This window comes from Lagopus leucura, unplaced genomic scaffold (genome assembly GCF_019238085.1).
Source record: "Lagopus leucura isolate 7727_CA_CO unplaced genomic scaffold, USGS_WTPT01 Super-Scaffold_73, whole genome shotgun sequence".
NCBI lineage: Eukaryota > Metazoa > Chordata > Aves > Galliformes > Phasianidae > Lagopus > Lagopus leucura.
Window position 1 is genome coordinate 27245154 of NW_024962252.1, and position 26436 is coordinate 27271589.

Here is a 26436-nt window from a genome sequence, read left to right on the forward strand (position 1 = left end):
CATAGGGTGCACCACTGATTCACACCAAAGCATGGCTTACTCATTTCAGAGAAGCAGAAGTGCAGAAAGAAGGGGTTCGACTAACAGTTTTGCTTGCACATTTTCCCCCCTCTCATAGAATTTTCTCTGCACTCACTTTCCAGTATCTCCACTGTCTTCTCTAGCTCCATTTCCAACAGTCTCAGGTGCATTTCTATGCAGTTTCATAATGTTGTGCTTTTCCTTAAATCAGTGGCAGGTTGGAGAGGCTGCGATAGTAGATGGTATCTAGTGGGCATCCTGTTTAGTAACAGGATATTCCTGCTCTGGACATCCAGATATGATTCTGGAGTAGACATTTTCAGCGCAAGGTTGATCCCACATCTGCTCCTTCTTGTCTTAGCTAATGCCCAAAGTGTTTTCCAAGGTAAAAGCGTTGTTATCAAAGAGCCCTTCCCAGAGTAAGGGCTATTTATGCTTCCTACTGCTGCCTATTTATGTTTATCATCAACCAAATGAAGGTTACATGAGGTGAGATCCTTGCAGAGTGGGAAAGCTGATAAGGTCACATTGTGGATGGCCATGGAAAGCAGGCACAAGAGGCAGTGTGGGCCCCCCACCTCGAAACAGAGGATGCAGAGCCTTGGAACATCCCAGGCTGTTTTCAACACACCCTCCCTGACCAGACTAAAGAATTCCTGTTCCAGAAGTGAAAGAGGTCTATGGAATTTAAGGCTGTGCTGTGCTGTACAAGTCAAAAACAATATTGTGCAAGTACATTCTGCTTCCTTTTGAACTTTTTGCAGTGCCCTCATGTTTGCACAGAGCTGTGGCGGGCAGGACCAGGACTTGTTTAGAAATGGTGTGGCTATGAATTATGACTGGCAAGGAAAGAAGATAAGGTCAGAGAGGTGTCAACAAGCTAAAAGGTGGTAGGTGCATACATGTATGCAAGCCTGGCCATTCAAAAAGGGGCTGGCCAGGTCTGTCTTTGTTGTCAACATGGCTGACTTCCTGGCAGTTTCTGGGTATTTGACAATGCTGGTGTAGCCATTTGGGCTAGCAGTTTCAGAGCAGGGCTTCTGATCAGGATTGAAGGGGCATGACTGACTCCAGAGCAGATGTTTTCTACCTGTGGTTTAAATTCTCACAAAGTCAGTGGAAATCTAGTCATTACAGGGAGTAACGTGCCCTAAAGGGCAGCCCAGCAGAGCAGCCATGGCAGGTGGCACTCAGTTGCCCAGAGACATACAAGCAAGGCTGGCAGGTAGGACAAAAGACTTGCAGGAAATCATCTTTTCTAGAGGGACACCTGGAGACCACCAGCCAGCACCTCAGTTTAAGTAATGAATCACGCACAGCTTGTGTGTCTGCTCTGGGATGACTGAGTCATTCTCCAAAGTCCACTGACTGCCCCATCCAAATTTCCATCAGCCACAATGAAAGTTTAGCCAAACGAGAGCATGTGTAGGCATCTGTATGTGCACACCGACATGTATGTGCCTTGGCTTCAAACTGGATCCCAGGCTGTTTTCATGAGCTAATGGAGGGGAACATGGAAAGGAGGAGAGGAAGTGCCACCCAAGATTTTGCCACTGGGGATTTTCCAGGGACGGGATAGGTACCACACAGCACAGTCATCCAAGGAAATGAGAAGATACCACAGCTATTTTAATTCAAGTCACGTATGGAAGTGCAGGCACAGTGGAATATAGTCACTGTAGAAGAAAACACGGGTTCATTTACTTTCCAGCCATCTGAGGAAACAAACAAACCAAATGAGTCCAGATTCCATCCCACGGACTTTGGGTACCCAGGAAACCTCAGCGTGACATCAGCCAGCAGCAAGGAGACAGTGCCTCACACAGCCGCTGTAGTGCTGCGGAAACTGACACTTCTCCACGCGGTGGGGGCACTTCTGTCCTTAAGGGAAAAATCGACCAGCAGACTGAGATTGTCCAAAGGATGCAGGAAACCATAGAGAAAGATAACTTTCTCCAGTAGATTTAGTCATCATCTACTGTGTTGAAGATATGCAACTAAAAGAGACAGGCGGGGGGCACCGGTCTCTCTGATTTACCCAAACAGCTCCCTACAAGCTGTTTATTTAAGGCATCCGTGTCATTTTTCCTGTCAGCAAGCATATGCCAAGCCACAACCGTAAGCTCAGTGTTTCACCACAGAAATAGTCACAGAAAACAATTCGTGAGCCTACATTGAAAACGCGAAAGCTGTAATTAAGTCAACTCTTAAAGTCGTTCTCAGGCTGAAACAACACGCTTTATTTTAAGCATAGTTGGAGAAGGAGGAGGGGATAGGCTGGGTGGAACCCTGGAAACAAACACTTTCATCTAAGCTGGAGAAACTCCTTTCGGCGCACTAAACATTCACCAAAGCTTCCTGGGAGCGCCGGAGTTCGTCCTCTCGCCGCCACCTGATTTCTCCTGCGCTCTCAGCCTCGGCCACCCGCGCGTCCATCCCCGCGGAGCCACGCGGAGCCGCTCGAGCCCCGCCTTCGCCCGGCGGCGCGGAGCGGTGCGGAGCCCGCGGTATGGCGCACGGCTCGGCCGCGCTCTGCCTGTGCCTGTGGCTGTGGCTGAGCGCGGCGGCGGGGCTGCGGCTCACGCTGCTGCACACCAACGATGTCCACGCGCACGTGGAGGCGCGGGGCTGCGCGGAGAGGCCGCGGGGCTGCTTCGGTGGCGTTGCGCGGCGGGCGGCGCGGGTGGCGGCGGAACGAGCGGCACAGAGCAACGTGTTGCTCCTGGACGCCGGGGACCAGTACCAGGGCACCGTGTGGTTCTCCCGATTCAAGGGTCGGGAGGCCGTGCACTTCATGAACCTCCTGCGCTACGATGCCATGGTAAAGTGGAGCGGTGCGGGGCTTTCCTAGCTCCCCGGGGGGCCGGGTGTGTGCCCGCCTTGCTCGTTTCTGCTGAATATTGCAACGGAGGGGCTGCGTGTCTCGGGGGGATAAGGGATGGCAAGAGAAGTGTTGAGCTGAGTAAAGGCGTCAGCTGGCAGCCAAAGAGTGGAGCGTGTGCGGAGACTGCAGAAAGGCTGGGATGCGGCTAAAGAGCCGCTGTTGGCACAGGCTTGGGGCAAGCGGGTTGGAGGGTCTCTGGTGGAGAGGGGCTCAGTGGAATCGACAGAAAACGCCGAGACCGGCTTGACGGGTCGAGGAGCGCATGCCCGAGGGATTACACCTGGCCATGCATGCTGGGGGCAGGCAGCCCGGCTGTGGCTGGTCCGGGTCACAGTGGCAACGCTGCTTCAGAGGGTTTGGATTTGGGGTGTTAGTCGGAATACCCCCGCTCGCGTCCAGCCCTGCCAGTCTCGGGGTTGTGAGGGAACGTAAGGGTCCGGTGCGAAGTGGCTCCGGCTCCGGCTCCGGCAGGCTGCAGGTAGCATGGAGACCGTCACCACACCTGAGGCAGCCGGCACTGCGCCTCCGCTCTGCCTCCTCTGAGCGCCGCCGGGAAGGTTGAGGATTCGGGATGAGGTTGTGGGGACGTGGTCACCCCATGTTCTTAAATCTCTTCTCTCAGAATGATAAAAAATTACTGTAATGTGTTCTGCTTGTGTACAACACCAGAAGGGAGGAGAAGGATGGAAATTACGTTTGGGAGTGTGTAGTTATTTGATCACAGCTGACAGCTTGAGAGGAAAATCTTGCTCTGAGCAAATCGCATCCTCTCTCTTTATCTTGCTTTCTGTGGAAAGAAGTGCGCTTTCCTTTCCCGGCTCCAGAAGGGGAAGCATTGGCCCATGAATTCTCCTGCCACACCTCATGCCAGGCAGGCAGTGCTGCAAGGGATGCTGCTTGTTGTTGGCTTGGCCTCCTGGACTGTTTAATTTTAAAACTAACATTGCCCTGGGGTTTCCTCCCAGTGATAATGGGGAAGAATGTGTGCCTGCAGAACTGGGAAAGGCTTTGGAGTTCTGGAGCACAGGAATATGATACTCAAGATAGTTTTTTCCACTTTCCTTCCCAAATCTTGCTGCTGGCTGCCCTTTCTCACCCTTAGTGGTTGCTGGTTTGACTGGTCCATGGACAAGACTGCAGTTCTCTCAGTCCTGGTTGTATTAGAAATTGTTTCTTTGGGCAAGATCAGCAATATTGAGCTAGTACCCAGTGTTAGGAAGATGTGATGTAGGAAGCATTGGCAGTTCAGTTAGGACACTTCATTAGCTTTTTCATCGTAGTAAAATAAAAGTAATAAAAAATCTGAACCATACCAGGTATCCAGACACTTGTACTGAATGCTAATGCCTTAAGTGAAGTAGTCATCCACTTGCATGGGGAGTGAGCCATGCTGCAGAAAGGTGAGTCAGTGCTTCTGCAAGTAGAATTTGAGAAGTCACAGCCCTGGTAGAAGAGGTGTAGCTTACCAAAATGGTTGGAAGCTGAGATACCAAAGTAAGATTGCAAACAGGATGAAGGGAACATGAGTCACAGAAATCATTACAGAATGAGGGCAGGAGAGCCAAGGGAGTGTTTGGGACAGCTTGGCAGCATTATCAGGTTTGTTCCACAAGTCATACAGACTTGTTTTTTCTAGATTTCTCATTTTCTCATTTGTGCCCACCTATCAATTCAAGCCTATTTTCTCCTGTTTAGCTAGGTATTGTGTTCCAAATCCTCTTGCCACTAGCTTTCCTTTTTGGTGTGATTAACACTGAAATCCATGTGAAGTACCACAAAGGCAGTAACTGGAAGTGTGAGAGAAGCATTCTAGTTTTACTTTTAAGTTGCATCCATATGTTAACTTGAAGCCTGATTTTTGAAATATTTTCAGCTTTGATTCTTGTGAAAGGGGGATTATATGACCACATGCTGTATACCTGCATCTTTCTGTTTATTCCCCACTGTCACAGAATCATAGAATTGTTTGAATTGGAGGAGACCTTTATAGGTCATCTAGTCCAACTCCCTTGCAAGGACAGGGATGTGCACAGCTAGATCAGGTTGCTCTGGGTCTGGTCCAGTCTTGAATGTCTCCAGGGACAGGGCATCCAATACACCTCTGTGCAGCTTGTTCCAGTGTTTCACTATCCTTATTGTAAAAAACCCTTTCCTTACATCCAGTCTAAACCTCCCCTCTTTTGGTTTTAAACCACTTCCCCTTGTCCTGTCACAACAGATGCTGCTTAATAGTCTGTCCTCTTTTTTCTTACAGCCCCCTTTAGATACAGCAGCTATCAGACCTCTGTGGAGCCTTCTACAGGCTGAACAACCCCAGCACTCTCAGCCTGTCCTTGTAGAGGAGGTGTTCCATCCCTTGAATCATTTTTGTATTGATCAGTGTATTCAGATTTGTTGAAGGGTTATTCTCTAAGATTAAAAAGTCATAGAAGCTCTGTGCATGAAGTGGTTGGGTGAAGAAACCCCAAATGAGCAGCACATCCTTCTCCCCAGAGGAAAAGCCACATCAAAAATAAGACTGTATTATTAGAGACCAGTGACTTCTCATGAACAAGAGACTTTATAGCTGCCCACATCATGGGAAAAGTTTTGATTAAAGCTTTTATCCTAATGGACGTGAAATAAATGCAAGCTACAAAGCCAAGAGAAACAAGGTTTCATAAGCGTGTTGGTTTTTTTTTTGTTTTTTTTTTTTTTGTTTTTAATTTGTTTGTTCATGTGCTAATGGCTGTTATACACAATTCCTATTCTTATTTCTTTTGCCACCAGTTGTTTTGGGGTATAGTTTTGTACTTAGGATGAACAAAAGGTGTGTGCATCAGCCAAAAGCAAATGGCTTGATACCGTACTGAGGTGCTCCATCAGTCTGTCACCATTCTTTCAGAATATCAGTTGACATCAAAATGAGTTTCCATAGATTTGATTCTTTTTTTATTATTTTTTTTTCTTACCACAGATTAGGTTGAAGTCAGTATTTGGTTATAAATGGTATGCAGTCAGAACACATTGCATTTTCTGAAGTCAGGATTTTCTTCAAGATAGTTCTTGGTTCTGCTTGAAAAATGCAGAAGCAGCAACACAAGAACCATTTGCCTCCTTCCCTGGAGTGGTAGCAATCTTCTCACTAGCATCAGCAGTAGCAGTTGGTTGCAAATGCAAGATATGTAAGATCTTGCTGATGTCCTGATTTTTCCTCAGTCTTGCTTTGGCACCCACCACACCAGCAGCTCCCTGCCTATTGGGGCCAGAGGAGTCAGGATTCTTGTCTCCCCAGAAAGAAGGACATTATCAATTCACTGCTCAAATGCTGACCTCCCATGTTTGTTGTGGCTTCAGGATCCTCCTTTGTATTGTCTGTTTGGGGAATAAAAACACAAACACAGATGTGTGTTTGTAGAGCAGGAAGGTATATAAGCCTTTTTAGATTATGAATGCAGCTTTTCCTGTTTAACCTTCAGGATGAAATCATGAGCACCTTTTAGTTTAGAAGAGCTGGCTAACTTAATTCAGCCCCATTGTCATACTCAGCTCATTTGCCACCTGGAATCTTGTTACAGGCGCCAACTTACGCTATCACTGCCTTTCCATAGATGTATCCTTTTCTTTCCTAACACTTCAGGGTGATACAAGGTCCTCACGTGTGCTGAGCTTCTGCATAGCTGCCCTCTGTGGTGATTTTCTGGCAGGTGCTAAAATTGGGGGCCCAGGTGTGTGGCCTCAAGAATTATTGCTAAATATCAATAAATGTATTTTTAAAACTGCAATCCAAGCATGAGCTCTTAAAATACGTTTTATTTAAAGATAACATATTGTGATTGGCTTGTAACATTTTTTCAGTATTTTTTTTTCCTTACACAAAATGCATGTTTTACTTGCTGGTTATTTTTAATCCTTTCACAGTTAGAGGATGTAAAACTGCTGAATCTGAATTATGAATTCTAATTATGAATACAAGCACCTACTTAGATTTTAGATTCCCACTTTCACATCCGTACTGATATCTGAACATCTGAAAAGCAGAAACCTGAACCATAAAAAGTAACATTTCTGTGTTTGTGGGAAACAGAAATGTGATGGCTTAGACAAGCAGTTGTATTCTTCCCTAGAACACGGACTTGGTTTTCTCAAACACACCTTGTATGTCATTTAGAAGAGTATTTATACTGAATTGGAGGAAGTATCTTACATTTTTTTCTGCTTTTCACAGGCTTTGGGCAACCATGAATTTGATGAAGGTGTGCGTGGATTACTGGATCCTCTACTTAGAAATGCTAACTTTACAATTCTGAGTGCAAACATTAAGGGAAAAACCCCATTAGGAAATCAAATGATGAAATACGTTCATCCTTTTAAAATACTACATATTGACTCAGAAAAAATAGGCATAATTGGCTACACTACAAAGGAAACTTCCTTTCTTTCACAGCCAGGTATGTTTTAATATGTCTGTACCCTTTACTGCTGCTTTATTGCTTACCTACTTGTCTGAACCAAAGATGATGAATGTCTTCAATGGAAAGTTTCTTGTTTTGTTGGTACATCCCTGTATGATTGAGCATTTTAACTTCCTCATTTTTAAACTGGTGAAGGTTTGTTAATTATCTTGCATCACTGAATATCTAAGAATAATAGGAAGGCCAGTGACACTGTGGGAAAACAGGGGGGAGTGGTTTGGGGAGTTTTATTGGCACTTTTTTTTTAATATATATTCATATTGCTATTTATCCATTTAAAGAAGTGTTAAGTCATGAATACAACTTGTCTCTAGAGTGATGTGTGTTGAGGCAAATACATCGCTCTGTGTTGCAATTTTACTCACGGATGCCTCCATGCTTGAGCACCAGCAAAATCAAGGAGAGCTTCTATGTTTTTAAAGCAGAAGTTGCCCAAGATGTTTTTGGCCTCTCAGATATTTCCAGAAATTAAACTAAATCAGCTTTTACCACAATTGCTTCATTCATGAGTAAAATTGGAGTTGATGAGGAAGAGACTTTTCAATTTCTGACTATTCCATCAATTTAGGGGTTTTGTTTTCTTTTTGGTTTTAGTAAAAAGAAATGGAAGTGAATAAATATAAATAAAATAGGATGGAAACATCTGAATCAGCCGTGGGAGATCTGAGTCACTGCTTGCTCACTCTTCAGTCCCATTCTAAGAAAATCCAACTTTCTTTCTTAGATTTCTGTAGGTTCTAAAAGGAACTGGGATGCTCTAAATATTGATTTAATACATCTTTCAGCACTGAAAAAAAACCATTTCATTATGTCTCTTTCCATTGGACATCAATAAAGCTGAAGCAGTAATGCATATCTTTCCCGAGAAAAGGAATATTCAAGTATTACAATGTAAAAATGTTCCTTCCGTGCCATTTAATTCTTACAGTGTTTGTTTAAACTATCAAGGAGCGGATGTATGAGGTCAGAATAGACTTCTGTATCTGACTCCTATTTTTCAATACTGTTTTGGAAGCCCTGTCTGTTTTTTTCCCTAATGAAAAAGGAAATGAATCCATATTTTGTGTAAGTAGGCAATAGAATTTCACCAGTGCATGAGAGTGTACCAGTATCATCTGACATCATGCTGAGTCTAAGAACTCTTCATACAGCTAACTTTGTCCAATACTGTTCTTCTTTAACAGTTAATAAAGTAGATCTCTGCTCCTTTTCCAAACAACAGTGTTGGCGTGGTGATGTCAGGCTGATTTCCTTTCAAGTAACTCTACTAGAGGAAAATCTAGATAACGTTGGACTGAATTTTTGCAGCATTTAAATTCATCTCCAGCAACATAAAAATATTGTATTGAATGTCTCAATATGCTGAGACACTTTATCAGCAACCACGACTAGAAAAGACAAGATTAGAAGGGAAAGCTTGTTAGCTCCGTATAAGCAGCTACAGAAGCACTAAGCTAAGTATATCCCACAGTGTAAGTGAACAGCAGGGCAAAATCTAACAGCTACCATTTATAGTGATCAGGGTTTTTATAGCTTTCTGCTTTGCCTTTTCAGTGAGTGAAGTGAAGGAACATTTGGAAGCTTTGAAAACTGTGAGTTCAAAATATGTTTGTGTATCTCAGTGACTAGAACTTAGGACCTAGCAGTCCTTCAGACTGAGAAAATTGTGGTAGAGGAGGGACAGTGGCAAAACAGGTATCAGCCTAATTCCTTAGTGCCATGAATAACATAAAGAGTACATTTTAAACTCATTCCCTTGCTGATCTCTACATGCTTCTCTCAGATAGTTCAATTTGCTCAGACTGAGCTGTAATTGCTTTGGCATGCTGTACACTCTTAGGGCATTTTCAGGACTTTGTAATAGGAAACTTGAAAATGCTGAAATGTGAATTCCTACACAACTGTTTTCCACGGATTTTTTCTTTTTTTTTTTTTTTTGAAAGTATGATTTCTTCCATCTTTAGATCTCAATAACAAAACACAGTTATTAAATTGTTGTTAAAGCTTGTACTTTTCATAGTGTAGAACAGCTGACATACTAAAACACACTGAAATTAAGAAGTCCTTAAACCTCAGCGTTGCTATTGTGAAGGAACAATTAATCTCTGCTGAAGGTACTGTTAATTTTACTTTGGGAAACCATAGGGATGGGCAGCACTCAGTGCAATTTATAGATTAGAGCCAATTAGCAGTTTTTCTGAAGTTCCTCTCAGAGTGGTTGTATGCATCTATCTCAGCTGAATGCCCAGCCACATGTCCTGCATGAGTTGTTCATACCTTGATATGCTGACAGACCGGTGTCTGATAATCTGAAGGTCGACATTCTTGTATATGATGCTACCAACTCACTGAGTGTCTGACTTGTTCTTGTTATTCTTTATGTTGTGAACTCCCAAAATAATTCATGTCTTTATCTGTCCCGAGAAGTGCCACATACCTGCCATACACCCATTTGTTGTTATTAAATAATACATCTAGTTTGTCCACAGTCATGTAAGGTACAAACCCAAAGTAGCTTACTCAAAAAAACCCTAACGGCAGAAAAATATTTACTAAAAATGTCAACTTGGCCAGTTTTCTAAAATGTCATTTTAAATTCCATTTATCCACTTTGTTCTGGTTGGCTTGTGTAATATTTTTAACATGCAGACAGTTCTTTTCCTCAGTTCAGTTTGGATGTTTTATCTGAAAATCTCCCCCTGGCTAAAAGAAGAAGAGGACGTCACCTCAGTTTAATAACTTGAGAGATAAGTGAAATACTGACAGAATAACTCTTAGTTAAGAGCCGCAGTGGAGCACTAGGCAGTTTGTTGCTTTTTGCCTTATGCCTTAGAGAAATGAGAAATTCAATTGCTATTGCAGTTCCCTGCTGTATAAGCGTTGAACCTGCTGGCCAATTTCAGCTAAATTCGATGAAGCAGTGCCATGGCTGAGACTTGAAGCTGTGCGGTGTGACATGATTAGCTCAAGGAGAGCCTGTGAGAGCATTGCTCATGTCCCCAGAGCAGCAATCCCTTTCGAAGGTACAGGGAACGGCCTGCTGTCACAGCCAGTCCACATCTTGCCCTTCATTTGGAGATCTCTGCTCTCTACTGATCTCCACGCTGTGGTGTGCGTGTCTGTTGTAGCTGGTCCACAGATGGTTCAACAAGGCCAAGTGCAAGGTACTTGGGCCGGGACAATCCCAGTATTTATACAAACTAGGGGAAGATCATGAGAGCAGCCCTGTGGAGAAGGACTTGTGGGTCCTGTTGGACGAGAAGCTGGATGTGAACCAGCAGTGTGCGCTTGCAGCCCAGAAGGCCGGCTGTGTTCTGGGCTGCATTAAAAAAGGGGTGGCCAGCAGGGAGAGGGAGGTGATTGTCCCCCTCTACTCAGCTCTTGTGAGGCCCCATCTGCAGTGCTGCATCCAGACCCCCAGCACAGGAAGGACGTGGAGCTGTTGGAGCAGGTCCAGAGGAGGGCCACTAAGATGATCAGGGGGCTGGAGAACCTCTCCTGGGAGGAAAAGTTGAAGGAACTGGGCTTGTTTAGCTTGGAGAAGAGAAGGCTTCAGGGAGACCTCATTGTGGCCTTCCAGTACTTGAAGGGAGCATATGAACAGGAGGGGGGACAGCTGTTTACGAGGGTGGATAGTGATAGGACAAGGGGGAATGGTTTTAAACTGAGGCAGGGGAGGTTTAGATTAGATATTAGATGAAGTTCTCCATACAGAGGGTGGTGAGGCACTGGAACAGGTTGCCCAAGGAGGTTGTGGATGCCCCATCCCTGGAGGCATTCAAGGCCAGGCTGGATGTGGCTCTGGGCAGCCTGGTCTGGTGGTTGGTGACCCTGCACATAGCAGGGGGTATGAAACTAGATGGCCATTGTGGTCCTTTTCAACCCACACCATTCTATGATTCTTTGATGAGATGAGCACATGAAGAGCCTATATTCATGGAGCGCTTCTCAGACTTTGTCTCCTGCAAGGAGCTCTGCACTAGGCCCAGCTTCAGTCAAGCCCACAGAGAGACTGAAGCTGGTGGCCTGGAGAAGGAAGGCTAAGGGGGACATTATTTGTGTCTTCCATTGTCTTAATAGAAAGAAAACAGAAAGAGACCTTTCTGAGAAGGGTCTGAAGGAGGGACAAGAGACAATGGGCTCTAGTAGCACCACAGGAAATAATGGCAGGATGTAAGGAAAAGATTTGTCATGCTAAGAGTGGCTAATCCATGAAGCAGGTTGCCCAGTGAGGCTGCGGATTTTCCACTTGCTTCGACAGGACCTGAACAGCCTCATCTGGCTTTGAGTTCCTGCTCCAAGTAGGCTTTGGAGTTGATGGCCCCTGGAAGGCCCTTCCAAACCTCAATTAGTTTCTGACTTTTTGATCCTAAGAAGAGGTCCACAAGAAAAAAATGTAGGGATGCTCTACGCAATTTGCTCTGAAATGTGCAGTACAGAGATTCCCTCTGGCAGTTGTAGAGCTATTCAGCGGGCGTGGTGGATAACCAATTTATATAACCCCCTTTTATCTCTTCTATTGTGGCAGTTTCCTCTTCATTTCCTGAGACATTTTGCATTGAATTAAGAATTAGTTTCACTCCTCCCTTTGTTATGAAATAATGTAAATCTTTTGACTTTAAAGGCATATTTCAAAACAGCTTGATTGAAAAACTACAGGAAGAGGAGGCATTAGGTAGACAAGGAATGGGTTGAAATGCTATTCAGTTGTCTACACTGAACAGTTAAGGCTGACAGTTTGTTGACTCCGTTCTTAAAGCTTCGCTGAAGAAATTCTTACATAGGAAGTCCTTTTGCGCAACTGTAAGCACTATGACTAGGATGAAAATGCCTATTTGTCTGATGTTCTTGTAACTGTTTGTCACATTAGAATAATTTCAGCCAGGCACGGAAACGTTTCACAAAGATTGCGAGTTTCCCAACATTGTAGTCTGGAAGAGCTTTCTCCTTTCCAGACTTTCCATTCTTTATGTTCTCATTTTGGGACAGCAGCTCATTTGCTGTGCAGCCATTTGGCATTACTGGTAGAGGTCCATGTTAGATGAGATCATTTGTATAACAAGGCTGGACTTTGAAGTAGTTGATGCTTAAAGCCTCAGAAGAGGGGAAAAAAATGAGATGAGTGTACAGTAAAAAGAGAGAGATTTAACTCAAGTGGAGTGGGAACATCTCAAAGAAATATAATTTGGGAAGAAAAAAGCTTCATAGTTCTATGTGCAAATATTTACACCCAGGCACTTGACATATTTTGTTTTCTTTTTCCAGCTAAATAATAATAATAAAAGTAAAAATAATGGCCATTATTAATTTTTTTAAGTGGAGTTGTAACTTGTTTAGTATAGGCAAGTACATTTCAGTATCAAAAACTTGAATTAGTCTACGCGTGCAGATATTTTTGAGAGACAGAAGAACTTCAGATCAGGTTAGGAGCTTGAACCAATTATGAACATTTGAAAGTCACTGCCGTTCAAATTTCCATTAATTGTACAAAAAAAAGAATCCAATATGACATTTATGTGTTAAAAAGCTGGTAATTAAGATGCTTTGTAAATACATTTATTCATGCTTCCTCCTTTTTTTTTTTTTTTTTTTTTCCCCAGGGAATGATGTAATCTTTGAAGATGAAATTGAAGCATTGCAAGTGCAAGTGAACAAACTTACAGCAATGGGAGTAAACAAAATAATTGCACTAGGGCACTCTGGCTTTACTGTGGACAAAAATATTGCCCAAAAGGTGAAAGGAGTGGATGTTGTTATTGGAGGACATACCAACACATTTCTCTATACAGGTATTTTACTTCATGCTGAAATGTTATTTCTAAAACAAAACTGAAACTGACTGTTTCTCTTTAAACTCAGAGGACTTTCACAATTTACTGCCAGCAGTGCTGGCCATATTCATACCTGGTACCTATCCATAACTTCACTATCACCCTTTGGTGATAATGTGTGATAACAGAGACTGGTCTGTGGAGATGCTGTACTCAAATACGCTGCCAGCAGCTTGCAGCTCAGGGAGTTCCCAAGCCTGAAGAAGCTCCTTAGTATTTCTTAGTCATCACTGGAACTTCTCTTCCCTGAACTTGCCCCATTTCCCCTTGAGCCCTTCAGACTTTCCACACAACAGCTGGTTGTAGGACATTCCACTGCTGAGCTGCATGTCCTGCAAGGACCTTGCTCTTTTTTCTTATTTGCAGCCTGCTGCCCACTGACAGCATTCTTTCTGAAGTTTTATTGAACTGTTTTGGAGATGGGAAAATGAAGGATGGATACAGTACTCAGTGTGTGCATTCATCATGGATTTATATGGCAGAATACAGACTCCTTTGCAAAGGACTCATTAACCATAGATAGAAACTAAAATAATGACCAGAAAGCGTAACTTTCTCTTGCTAATGTTCCATTCATTCAAAGAATAGAGAAGGGCAAAAGATCAAAACCAGTTCCTTTTCCAGTTGCAAAAAAAAACTAAAGCCACTTTTGTATATATAAATACTTTGGGGTTCTCATTAGTTACGGGATTCCTTCAATTCTTCCTAAAATAAAAGTCAAGTAGTGAAGGGACCTGGATTCCTCTAAGAAACCAACTCTGTCAGTTGAGCTAAAAGTAAGAAAAAATGGTTCTCTTGTGAACTTGGTTCAGTTTGTCATTTGTTACAGTCATTTCTTCTTGAGAAGAGGAGGGATTAGAGATGAATATGACTTGCATTAGAGTTCTGGAAGGAACATTTGTCATGCTTATCATCCTCGGATTTCATGCTACATAAACAACCACGAATGGGAGGAAACCAGCTGTGCTGTGAGCAGTGGAAGTCAGGAGTGTGCTTTCCTTCCACTCCCCCTTCTACGCACCCACTTGCCCCTGCCTGCAGGCAGCCCAGCTCTCACCCATTGGAGTAAGAGGGAAGCATTCCCATGAATGGAAAACAGGGAGAAGAGCAGCAGGCTGTGGGGCTTTGCAGCAGGACCTGTCACCACACGTGAGACACCTCTTGGAGCCACCCCACCCGGGCCTTTGCTGGTGATAGGGTGCTGATGGGAATATCAGAGGGTGTGATGCTACTCAGCTGTATTATCAAGACTACAGGGAGTTGGCTGGCACCCTGGGACAGTTGCTACATGGCTTGCTTTGCCACTTCCTCCCCTGCATGGTTTCTAAACCCATAGTAGCCTATGCTGATTGAGCCAAGAGCTCCAGAAATATCTTGCTTTAATGTATCTGTTTCTTACAGGTCTTACATCTAAACGCACTCGAAACTTTTCAGGGCAGTAAGTTTTAAATCCATGACTACTTAACTCTCATGCTGATGAAATTTCCTTTTGCAACAGGTTTGCAAGCTGTCTGAAATTTTGGAGACTAAGCTTGGTATAGTAAAAATCAGTTGGGTGTTGATAAAAAAAAAAAAAGAACTGTTGTAGGTATTCTGTGTATTATCTCAACATATTTTTTTTCCCCTCTATGTTTTACTTATCTTTTTTTTTTTTTTTTTTCCTAGCTGGTACAGAGCAATGTAGTGTGAAGGTTTTTCAGCCAGAGGATGGTGTGTGTATTACTTAGAGGCTTAGATTTGGATCATCTGAATGAAAAGTGCCTTTGTTGCCATTGTGACATGATGTCATTGGAGGAGTGCACTGTCACAACTTAAAAAACACTGTGGTGGTTATTAGAGCCCAAGTCCTCAAAATGACATAATCTCTTCTGAATTAACATAACTGAGCAACTAAATGTGCACTTGCTTTCATAGTTGGTTCTGCTTAATATACTATTTATTTTTTTAAAGATAGGAGGCATTTGAAATTCCTTCTTAAAATTCCTTGAAGGGCACATGAGCTGAAGCCCCTCTTTACGTGGTTGTTTTGTGCAGGAACCCCTCCCTCCACCGAGCAGCCAGCTGGCCCATATCCCTTCATGGTTGACTCAGATGATGGGAGGAAGGTGCCAGTGGTACAAGCTTATGCCTATGGAAAATATCTGGGTTACTTGAATGTTACATTTGACAAGAAAGGAAATGTAGTTGAAGCAGTTGGAAATCCTATCCTGCTGGACAGCAGTGTTCCTGAAGGTAAGTGGACTTTGAATTTGCTTGCTCTACTACAGTTCCAGTATTTCTGTGTTAAATATGTAGCACAGTGTTGCAGAAGAATTCAGCTTTCTTCCTGCACTTGCAGCTCACTTCAGCGTGGAGTTCAGGCTGTGTCACTGTTGTATGCATTTTCCTCTATATTTCCTTTTCTAAAGAGTGACATAGAAAGGCCCTTGAATATACACAAATGCAATAATGTATGTCTTTGTTTAAAATCTGAAAGTCCTTTTGTGGGAACTCAGGTGATACTTTATCTCCCCACTTAGGAGTCAGTAAAAAGCAAAAATTCAGATAGATAGGCGCTCTGATTTCATGAACGTACAATTTTAACATAACATTATAAATGTTGCTGTTGCTGACAAAGTTACATAGCAAATGGCTTAAAATCAATAAAGCAGTTATGACACATCTGTACACAAACATTCTTGTACCTGTTTGTTTTCTGATAGAATTAGATTTGCAAAGATGTGTGTGTAGAGTTAATTTCTATAATGGCTTTGTTCCTTGGTACTGATACTTGAGCAAGTATTCCTTTTAGCACAGCATTAAAGGCAAAGGAGCTAACTTTAGAAGGGGGGGGGAAGAGATGATGTAAAGTAAAGACCAGGCTCACTTGTGTATTACAAATTCTTGAATAGAATCTGCCATCTATCAAGGCAGATGGCAGAAACCCCATTGCTCAGAAGGAGCAGGACAGGGTGAAAATATGTGTAAGGGGAATAGAAGAGAGGGCCTTGCTGTGACAAGAGAATAACTTATTCACTGGTTTGTACAGTTCTGCCTCCTCCCTCCCTAAGCTTTGTTTAGAATGAGTGTGGATGCCATATTGTTGGAAAAGCCTCTAGGAAAAGGGTAAAATTTCAGAAACACACAGCATTATTATTATTTTTTTTTGTAAGTTTTGTATACATTGAAAATGCGTGCACTGCTCATTTCACACTTTTTGTTTTGCTAATCTGAAGATGAGCAGATTAAAGAAGAAGTGGAAAAGTGGAGGAAAAACTTGGGGAATTATTCTAAAGAGATTGGAACAACTAGTGTTTATCTGAACGGTACCAGCGAAGCATGCCGTTTCCAAGAATGCAACATGGGGAACTTGATTTGTGATGCTATGGTAAGAAGCTACCTCCACAGGTGGCAATCACATCTATGTATTACTCCAGGGTGATCAGATGAAATGCTCCAAGTCTCTGAACTGTCCCTGGACGGGCTCTCTGCTACTTTCTGTCCCTTTAACATGTCATACTTCCTTTGAAAGACTTGGCAGGAGCAAGGCTGCAGTGAATCTCGCTTTGTAGAGCAGGGAGCAGTTTATTCTCAATATGGACCCTCATATAGAGAACTGTTTGTTCTGTTGAGGCTGCAGTTTTAAGAAAGGGGGAGAGCCAGCTCAGTTGCCCATGACTCTGCTGTTGTGATTCTCACTCTGACAAGTGAGTGTGCCCAGTGCCTTTGTCTCAGCCAATGCTGGCAGTGCCCTTTTATGGACTTTTTGTGAAACAGAGCCAGGTCTCAGGAGCTGCAAAGTCTTAGGGTGCTTTCCAGCCCTGAGGGCACCGCCAGCCCTCACTGTTCCTGCCCACCTGCCTGAGGACCCAGTGCCAGCCCCAGGGTCAGGCTCCATTTCCTCACAGTCCAGTGTCCAGTTGGTACCAGTGATTCTGGCTGCCCTACTCCTGGTTCCTACTCCTGGACAGGCCCTGGCTAGTAGGCTTGCCTTAGCGGACCAATGGGGAGACCCTAGTGTTCCCAGCACCCCATCCTGGAGCTTTGCTTTGCTCCTACAGGTGTCACTGTGCTTCATCACATCATACCAGAAGTCTCTTACCAGTTTTAAACCAACTGGTTTGGGTTGTTTTACTCTCCCACAATAGCACCATTTCCTTTGCGTGCTCCAGAGAGGAACGTTTACCGATGCGACTGTCTTCAGAAAATGAGAATTGCCATAGATCTCCACTTGCATTGCCACAAAATCAAACTGCACTTAATAATACCTTTTTATTTACATATTTCCCAAAAGCTGTTTATCCAGTCCATGGAGTCCGTGGAATGGCTTTCACTGTAATCCTTATGATAGTTTATAGTACATGGGCTGATTTCCAGATTAGATTAAGAGTTGGTGCTTCTGCATTCAGTTCTGCTAAAATGGCAGTACCTTGCTTTGTACTAGATATTACTATATATTTATTTGGGGAAAAAAAAGCGATCAAATACTTTGGCACTCTTTAAGATTAAAGAAAATAATTTCATTGTCCTTCAGAAGTCTGTGGACTTTCTTGATACACATTGTGTGTTGGAATGTAGACTGTAGTCAACCATCTGCATTTGTCATAAATCCACATGGGTTACCTTTTATGTTCTTTGCAATACAACTTCTACATTTGCTTTCCTGTCTGGTGCTGTGCATTCAGGGGTATCAAGGGATAAAACAGACCTGTCTGAAACACAGGCTTGAATATTTAGAGTCACACTGGGAAATCTGGAGACTGAGAAACATGGAAAGATTGTTTAAATAATTGTTCATAACAGAGGTCCATGTAGTTCAGCAATGCTTCTCCAACAGGAGCCTGTAACAGGGTCTGTTACAGGCTGCAAAAAGCAAAATAATGTGATCTGAGTAACAGGTTGACAGATATAGATGGCATTTTACAAAATACTTTGAAGGAACTCAAAGGGGAAATGACTGAATTGTTAACTGGAGCATGTAAACTCTTGTTCTAAATTGCCTCTGTGTTCAAGGCTAAGAGAGCAGAGTGTAGGAGCACATTTTAAACATTTTTTTTTTAGGTACTGAGCAATTACAGATTTATAATCATGATGTCTGTTCTAGGACAATTACTAAATCAGAAGATATAGTTCAGATTGAAAAAAATCAGCAACAGGCAAAATCAACTCATTAAGTATGAGTTATGAACCAAGAATGGATTTGGACTCAGAGAATAGTGAGCACTTAAGTGAGCACTAAGCTGGAGCAACAAAGGATTTCTGCACCTACAAGTGAGAAGTCACAAAACATCCAGTGAAGGGATGCAGAAAAGAAGTGGATGAACCAGAGCAGAAAACAGGAAAATCCATCCCAGCGGCTCGTCTCCGAAAGTGGCTGAGGGATGGTGGTGAGGGCAGAGCATTCGTATGGCAAGCCTATGGAGATAGTGTGTACTCCAGTATGCTTCCAGCAGCTTGCAGCTCATGGGAGCTCCCAAGGCAGAAGCAGCACCTTTGTATTCCCTATTCACCACTGGAACTTCTTTCAACTTGCCCCACCCCCTTGAGCCTTTCCGCTGTTCAGCATTCACAGCATCCGGTGGCAGGGCGTTCCACAGCTGACCTGTGTATCTTTGCTTTCTCCAATCTACTGCCTGCTGTGCCCTGGCTGGATGCCTGCTGGAGGCCAACAGACCGTCCTTGCACTGGAACATTTCACTCTCTTCACACCACTCATCGTCTTATGCATGTCAGATATTTTTCCTCCATTGTCTTTGACCAGGACAGACAGTCCTAGCTCACGTCAGCATTCCATGATCAGATGTGTTTCAGTGTCTTTGGCCATCCTTGTACCCCCTCACTGAATCTTTTCCACCTTTTATTATTCTTGAAATGAGAAAGTACGCTGATTCCTATCCAACTTCCACATGCCCTTCTTGATATTTATTGATTTCTGTCATGCCCTTCCTGTAGTTGTCTCTTTGTGCAACTGAAAAGACATAACAATAGCCATTCCATTATGGAAATGAGTCCATCCCTTCCATTACCCTTGTTTCCTTTCTCTTAACTCTTCCTTTTCTAATCAGTTATTTCTAATGATGGATTCTGCAGGCTTGTCATCCTTATGCAACAGAGTAAATCCCTGACCTCTACTTTCTTGACTACTTATGATGTGTCAAGCAGATTCTGTTTTGTCCTTGCAAGTTGCTTCTGTTACAGTTTGGATACTGTTGCAGACATGATGCTGCATGAAGTAGATGTTTGGGTCTGATCTAACATGCCTGTTTCATATTCCACCACTCTTCTACATCTCACTTCTTTGCCAACAGCATTCTAAATATCAAAAACCAATCTCAAAGAAGCTGAAAAATCTTAATTCCCTGCAATGTTCAACAGGAGCTCAGTTGTTCAGTACATTCCCAAGCATATTTGTAGTGTACAGCTGCACTTAAGGTTTTATTTACTTTCTGATTCTCCAAACGTGCTCAAATAATTTGTCTTCTTTCTCACAATGGTTTGAATCATAAAAAAATCATCCTTTGTTCATCTATCTTTCCCTGGTAATGTTATGTACACACAGACCATGGGAAAAGTTGAAGGTTCACTCAAGAAAAAGGCAAGGATTTTTCTTGTTAATAGTTTAAAAAAGCAAAATAATGTGATCTGCCATATTTTTTTTTAATCAGTATTTTACAGTCGGTATGAAGGTAATATTGAATTTATTAATTCAATTCAGAAAATATTAATTTTCTGTCTGAAGACAGAAAGCCTTTTGCTTGTTTCCAGTCTCAGAGTGTAAACATCCGCAGCCTGGACTCAGCGAAGACTAAAAATCAGTTTAAACGTTTTCCTTTGGTAGCTTTACGAGAATGTCAGACGTCCAGATAGAAAGTCATGGAACCATGTTTCACTGTGCATCCTGAATGGAGGTGGGATACGGGCATCCATCGATGAACGGAGTGCTAATGGTACGTAGAGTTACGTGCTGAGTGCTGGCTTTTCAAGAAAGAATTAGCAAGTTATTATGCAAGCCTGAACACAGTGTTAGGAATGGGCTTGTTTTGATGGGACATTCTGAAATAGTTCTCTACTGTTGCAGTGCAACTGCATTCAAGCTGACATCAGAAGTTTTTAGTATTGTTTATACACAGTGCTTTTTATAATTTCATTCTCACCTTGCTGCCGTGGGACAAAGGAAGACAGTAGCTTCACCTCCTACTGTTCTTCACCTCCTACTGTAGAAGGACATATGCTATGGTTGCTGCAAGCTCTCTGTAGTCTGCCATGAATCTTTTTTTTTTTTTTTTTCTGAATGCTTGACATTTTACAGATCCCTTTTTCCTGATATTGGATAAATGGAAATTGAAAACAAACACATTTTTTCACTTTAGCTTAATCTTTCTTCAGGGCTACATGAGTTCATCCTAAGCAATTGAAAAAATTGCCGAAGTTAAAGATAGTAATTTTATTTTTCCTAAACCAATGTAAATAAAGTCTCATTTTCCCAGGTAGCATCACTATGGAAGATTTGCTGTCTGTTTTGCCATTTGGAGGTCGTTTTGATTTGGTAACGCTGAAAGGTTCCACACTGAAAGAAGCTTTTGAGCACAGCGTGCGCAGGTATGGAAGAGGAACGGGAGAGCTGTTGCAGGTTGGAGGTATGCTTTCTTCCTTCCTTGCCTTGGTTTTCTAAAAGAGCCCTCCTTTCCACAGGCCGTGTTTGTCTGACACTTGAGAGACTTTTGCATTGCCTGTTTAAAAACGGAAAGCAAGCTGGCAGCGTACTCCAGCTCCGTGCTTCATCTGTGCCAGCTAACTGACACTATTTATCCTGAAGATGTTTTAGCTGAGCTGCTCAAGCCCCACAGCGCATAAGCTATCAATGATTCTTCAGCAGAGACAGGATTCCCTGTTGTTTCAGTAACCCATAAGCAACAGCAGCTCAATGCTTTAATTAACTACAGGAAGGCATGGTCAGGTAGAGCTTTAACACAGTAATCGCAGCGACAAGCTCCTGTTCTCAGTTCTTCACCAACAGCCTACCTCATACCCCACACCAGACTTTCCTGCTGGTTGCTGCTCATTGTTGGTTTATCAGAATCAGTTTGTGCCATTGCCTAATGATTGGGGATGTGTTTAGAATTAGTCTCAAGCAGACCATGGAATTGCTCCAGAGTATTTCTAAATATTTTAGAGACAAACAGTTAATATTAAAAGCATGCATTTCTTGAAACACAGCTCCCCAGATATTTATCCAGATGCGTGCTACGTTACAGGCATGTTTATTCCTGCTCTGCCTGCGATACTGCACAGATTTCTTTGTTTACATAGCAGAAAAGCCAGGCCCAAGGGCAGAGGCCAAGCAACTTCCCTCCTTGTCTCTCCCCACACAGCCTGGTGTTGGGGGCACTCAGCCCTCACGAGATCCAGAACCCCTATGTACAAAGACACAACCTGCATCTCACAGGTGGCAAGTGCTCTTACCAATGAGTTACCTACCGCCAGGGTAAGGCAGCAGCACTGCCTTGTCTTACAAAGAAAGAAGAAAAGATACCTAGTAGCTCTGGAAAGGGCTTGGGACAGAAGATGCAGAAAGGAAGAGAGCCAAGGTCAGATGAGCTGCTGTGCTTTAGGTTGGCTGTTAGTGGCTTCCTGAGCAGCAGATTCTTGGTAATGCTGTTCTCACGACCTAGCCCTACCCAGGCTTTGCACAAGGAGGGCTCACTGTGAGAAACATTCATTCTCCTACAGTGAGTAGGAGCTGCAACATTCAATCTTGGCTTAGCTCTCTTTTCTTCAGGACAGCGCTTGTTACCCATAATAGGCTGCCTGGCTTGAAAAGTCATTTCACTGAACAAGACAGTGGAAAGAGAGAGCAGATGCTGACAGCAATCAGAGACAGTATTCTCAACCTTGCAGTTTCGTTTCTGGAGAATTACAGTAAAAAGAGCAGGTGATCACACAAGTGAGGCAAGGCAGTATTTCAGCAATTCTCTAAATTCATGTGTTTTCTTGCATAAAAGTTGATTTGAGTACTAAGAAAACAGGACGTTAGCTGGCATCCCTTGAACCAATATAACCTCAGTCACAGAATCAAATGTATAGAATCTTAAAAATGATGGAGGACGCAGCTGAGTGCCATGTGTTCAACAGGCACTGCTTAAAGAGGCACTCAAACCTATTTCCTGCAGGTATCCACGTGGTCTATGATCTCTCCAGAGCCCCAGGAAACAGAGCTGTTAGCATAGAAGTGCTTTGCACAGCCTGCAGAGTCCCAGCCTACGTCCCACTGCAGATGGATGAAATATACAATGTGACTCTTCCGTCCTATATGCTGTTTGGTGGAGATGGCTATCACATGCTGAGAGACAACCACCTCGCATACAGCAAAGGTAAGTACCGCTCTGAGAATGTAGCAGACAAATCCTAAAAGATCTTTCTGTAGGAAAAGTGTCAGATGTTTTGCTTTTATTGGATAAACTTGCTTCTAATCTGATGGGTCTGGAGTGCTAGTTTTGGTTTTAGTCAGCAATTACACTTTTTAATTTCAGTTAAATCACAAATGTTTCAATAAGTTCAAAAGTTTCCCAAAGAAAGTGAGCCTCATCCATTTGGCTCTTTTAAGAGCACAGTTCTGGAATCATAGTAAACCACAGAAAAAGAAAAAAAGAAAAAAACAACAAAACAAACACAGTGGAGAGTAAGTATTGCGTGCTGCCTTGCGTTTGCACTAATTAGTCAACAGTGCATTTGAACAAAAGGTGCTATTTCCTTCAGACCTCATATTTGCACTCTGTGGAGGTATTTGCAGACAGAATGACCACCTCTGCTACTCCAGGACATAGAGCTCAAGCAAGCACCACCAGAGGAGGGGGCATCAGCCCACACCCCAACAGCACCACGCTTCTCATGAGCTCTGCAGCATGATGCTGTAAGGCAGTAGCACTCGGGGTGCTGACAGAAGCCATGCTACAGAGAGAAGTGATACCCAATGCTGTATTAAGATCCTTTATCGTAGCACAAACTGTTAGGTAAGTCTGCATATGGTTGATGAGAGGATCTTTTAGGATAAAGGGAAACTTTTAAAGTATTTGAGGTTGAAATTCATTATATACATTCTGTGATTTCAGAAACGCCCTATTTAAAAAAATTCTTCTAGGATCACGTCTGCATCATACAGAATTTTCACTTGGTGCATTCTGATCCCAGAGTGATTATACTTCTGGTGATTTAGTTAAACATGTTTGTACTATCAAAAAACCACTTCCTTTCAGACCTCTCTTACAGACTATTTTTTGGTTTGTCAGGATGTTTCAATTTAAAGTTGATTCTCACAAGTAGGAGCAACATTTACAGTCAGATTCAGCCCACAGTTTATACAAGGGGCTGTAGGTTTTAATAAATAATGCAGAAACAAATTCACAGAGATATATCCAGTAGGAGCAGTGAAAAGTGACCAGTTTGAAAGGTTCCTGCAGCATCTTTCCATGTGTCAGTGGAGCAAAATGGAAATTACTTTGAAAAGGGATGTGTGGCACTTCAGAAGTCCAAGAGTCTGCATCAGAAAGAGCCCACTGGAGACAGTGGCTGCAGTAACTCATGAGGATATTTGACCGTAGACAATTTTTGTGTGCAGCACAGCAATACCCAGATCGGACATTCTTCTTAAAAGAAAGCCAGCTCTATAGCACTCTATCCAAAGGAGGTGGGAACTACCCAAATTTCCATTGTAACAGAAGCAAACAAGAAAGCCAGCCAACTGAAAGGTTTTGTTCTCCAGTTAAATATGATTTCACCAAAACTTTCTGCTACAAGCCATCACAAAGTGGTGGTTTTATCTCTTCATAAAATCCAACTCTCTGCCCACCCTACACTGTTCTGACAGTAAGCTGCCTGAGTCAGGAGGGCCATGAATATAAAAGCCAGTCGGTAAGGCTTGTGCTAAATCTGGAGTTCTAAATTGGGTGCAGGGCTTGGCTGCTGCAGAGAATGCTCATCATTTCTGCTTGTTTTAGGTGAACCTGACATCGAGGTTGTTTCCCGTTATCTTGATAGAATGAAAAGAGTTTACCCAGCAGTTGAAGGTCGAATAAAGTTTTCTTCTGGGAGCCTTATCCAAGGAAGTCTTACTCTGATTTCTGCTTTGTTCACTGTAACGTTCTGGCATTGCTGATTTTTTTTTCCTCAAGTGTTTACATTTGGAAGAAAGGTGGAGGACAGAGATGGTGCTGAGGTGGGGAGAAGAGGACTGTTCTCTTTTCCCAAACCTTAAAACAAATGTTTGAGTTTCTGCACGGAGTCAACTAATAGCAAGGACTGTCTTTGACCCATCCATTTCTGAAGTGAGTCTGGGGCAGAATTCATGGCTTTCCTCACTTTGAAAGAGCAAGCACAAACCGGCGTCACCCACCATTCAGGTTGAGGTTTCAAGAAGCAAAGTATCAATGCTTCATCACAAAACAACCACTGACCAAAACAGGATCTCTTAAACTCGTTGATTCTTCCAGCTGCTTCAGTGACTTTGATCAAGAATATGATTCCAGTAATGTAAATGAGCTTCTAGAAGTAGATATATCATAAGCACACACACTTCTCTTTGACCTCCAGTCAGGGTTCAAGCTTTGTATCTCAGAAATCTAGCTTACTTCCAGTTATTATCTTACCTGCACTGATGCCTACATGAGCTGGATTAAACTCATTAAAAGCATCGGTCCATTTATATGCAATTTAAAAAGTGATTTGCATTTTACTTTGTAAGACACAGCAGCTTACTCATGTTTTCCATTAATAAAGCTTGATTTGATTTCAATAAATTTTGACAAATCAAATATATAACCTCACCAATTAACACGAACCGATGTGGGGACTATAGCTAGAGTCAGAACAAAATATCTAAGCTTATTTTCTAGACAGATGCTCCATTTTACACTCAGACAGGAATCCCAGCAGTTACCAGTACCAGCAGTGTTCACAGAGGACACCAGATACACACAGATGCCTGCAGTGCCATGGAATCCTTTGGAAGCTTCCCAGTAATGGGGCTTTTTACAGCATAACCTGGCTTATCATAGCAGCAATCATAACTCAAAAGCCTCTTTCCTATACGGATAGACTGCTTTAAAAACCCAGCTGTAAGTGCCAAGTTGATGAGGATCGAGTCAGAAATAAGATAAATGTGAAGTTCCATTCAGAACTGACATCAACATACTTCCATATTGTTTACTGCTCTATTAAACGGATGTGAAGAATTTTGAATAAACCTACCTTGATTTTCTGGAAAGCAAATGACACTTTTTATCAAGAGCCAAGTTACTCACCTCTTCAACACATGATGCCCACAGACTACATGGAGAAGGTGCAGCACATTAAGGGGAACTGCAGTGTGTTTAAATTTCAAGATCTAAACGATTATTCACATAAATTCAAGAGTTGTGCATGAAGAGATTTGATTACAGAGTTGCATTGGTTAAACTGTTCTAACCTCCCTGGTTAGAACAGGGAGGCAAGGAACAGCCGACCTTGGCGGCAGGGGTGACTTGTCAATGTAACTCCTAAAGCTATTGGTTTACAGAATGGTCTTCCCCAAAGCAAGGTAAAGCCAATAACAGAGACACTGTGTATGGACTGAGCTGTACCCTCACATCAGATTTTGAGCTGTATCTGCATGTCACGTATTTTGTTTGGTTTGTTGTGTTTGTTTGTTTAAACAAAAAAGGAAGTGAGATCAAACTCCTTTGGTGTGCGCAGAGGGAAACAACACAGCTACACCTTCTCTCAGCAAGCAGCAAGAAAAGGTTTACAAAAGCAATACAGACAGTTAATGCAAACTGTATAGACAAAGAACATTAATGCTTTTAATTATAAATACTAATTATTTTGGATCATTTGTAAAAGCAAAAAAGAGGAATTGTCTGAAAAGCAAAATCTCAAGAAATGTTTAAGATATGAAGATATCTCTGTGTTGTTCTGTGATTAAAACTTGTTAAAATCCCTGCATGTTTCCTTTGCACAATCCCTTTCAGGAAGGCTGAGCCAACACATACAGGTTTACTGGAAAAATCTTCCACACATTTTTGTACTAATAAATTTTTAGAAAACGTTACGAACAGACTCATGTTGTCTCATGTTGTCTTCTTTTCTAACCCTGTAATCCTAGTCTGTTCTTCTAAATGTCCTTTAAGGAACACAACAATAATTGCACCTTCAGCAAAGCCTATGCCTTATTTTATATCATCCTGTACTGTTGCTCACTGAGACTTTGGGGAAATAAATCTGACTTTCACTGATA

General features: G+C 42.6%; 1 protein-coding gene across 1 annotated transcript; it reads left to right on the forward strand.

Annotated features, from left to right (window-relative positions):
- Positions 1-2530: 2530 nt before the first annotated feature.
- Positions 2531-26258, forward strand: NT5E (5'-nucleotidase ecto). The gene is made up of 9 exons (XM_042895194.1): positions 2531-2842; positions 7113-7335; positions 12960-13148; positions 15225-15422; positions 16406-16557; positions 20008-20116; positions 20657-20806; positions 22340-22540; positions 24164-26258. Exons 1-9 carry the CDS (start codon positions 2531-2533, stop codon positions 24319-24321), a joined length of 1692 nt encoding a protein of 563 aa, XP_042751128.1. The 3' UTR covers positions 24322-26258.
- Positions 26259-26436: the final 178 nt, after the last annotated feature.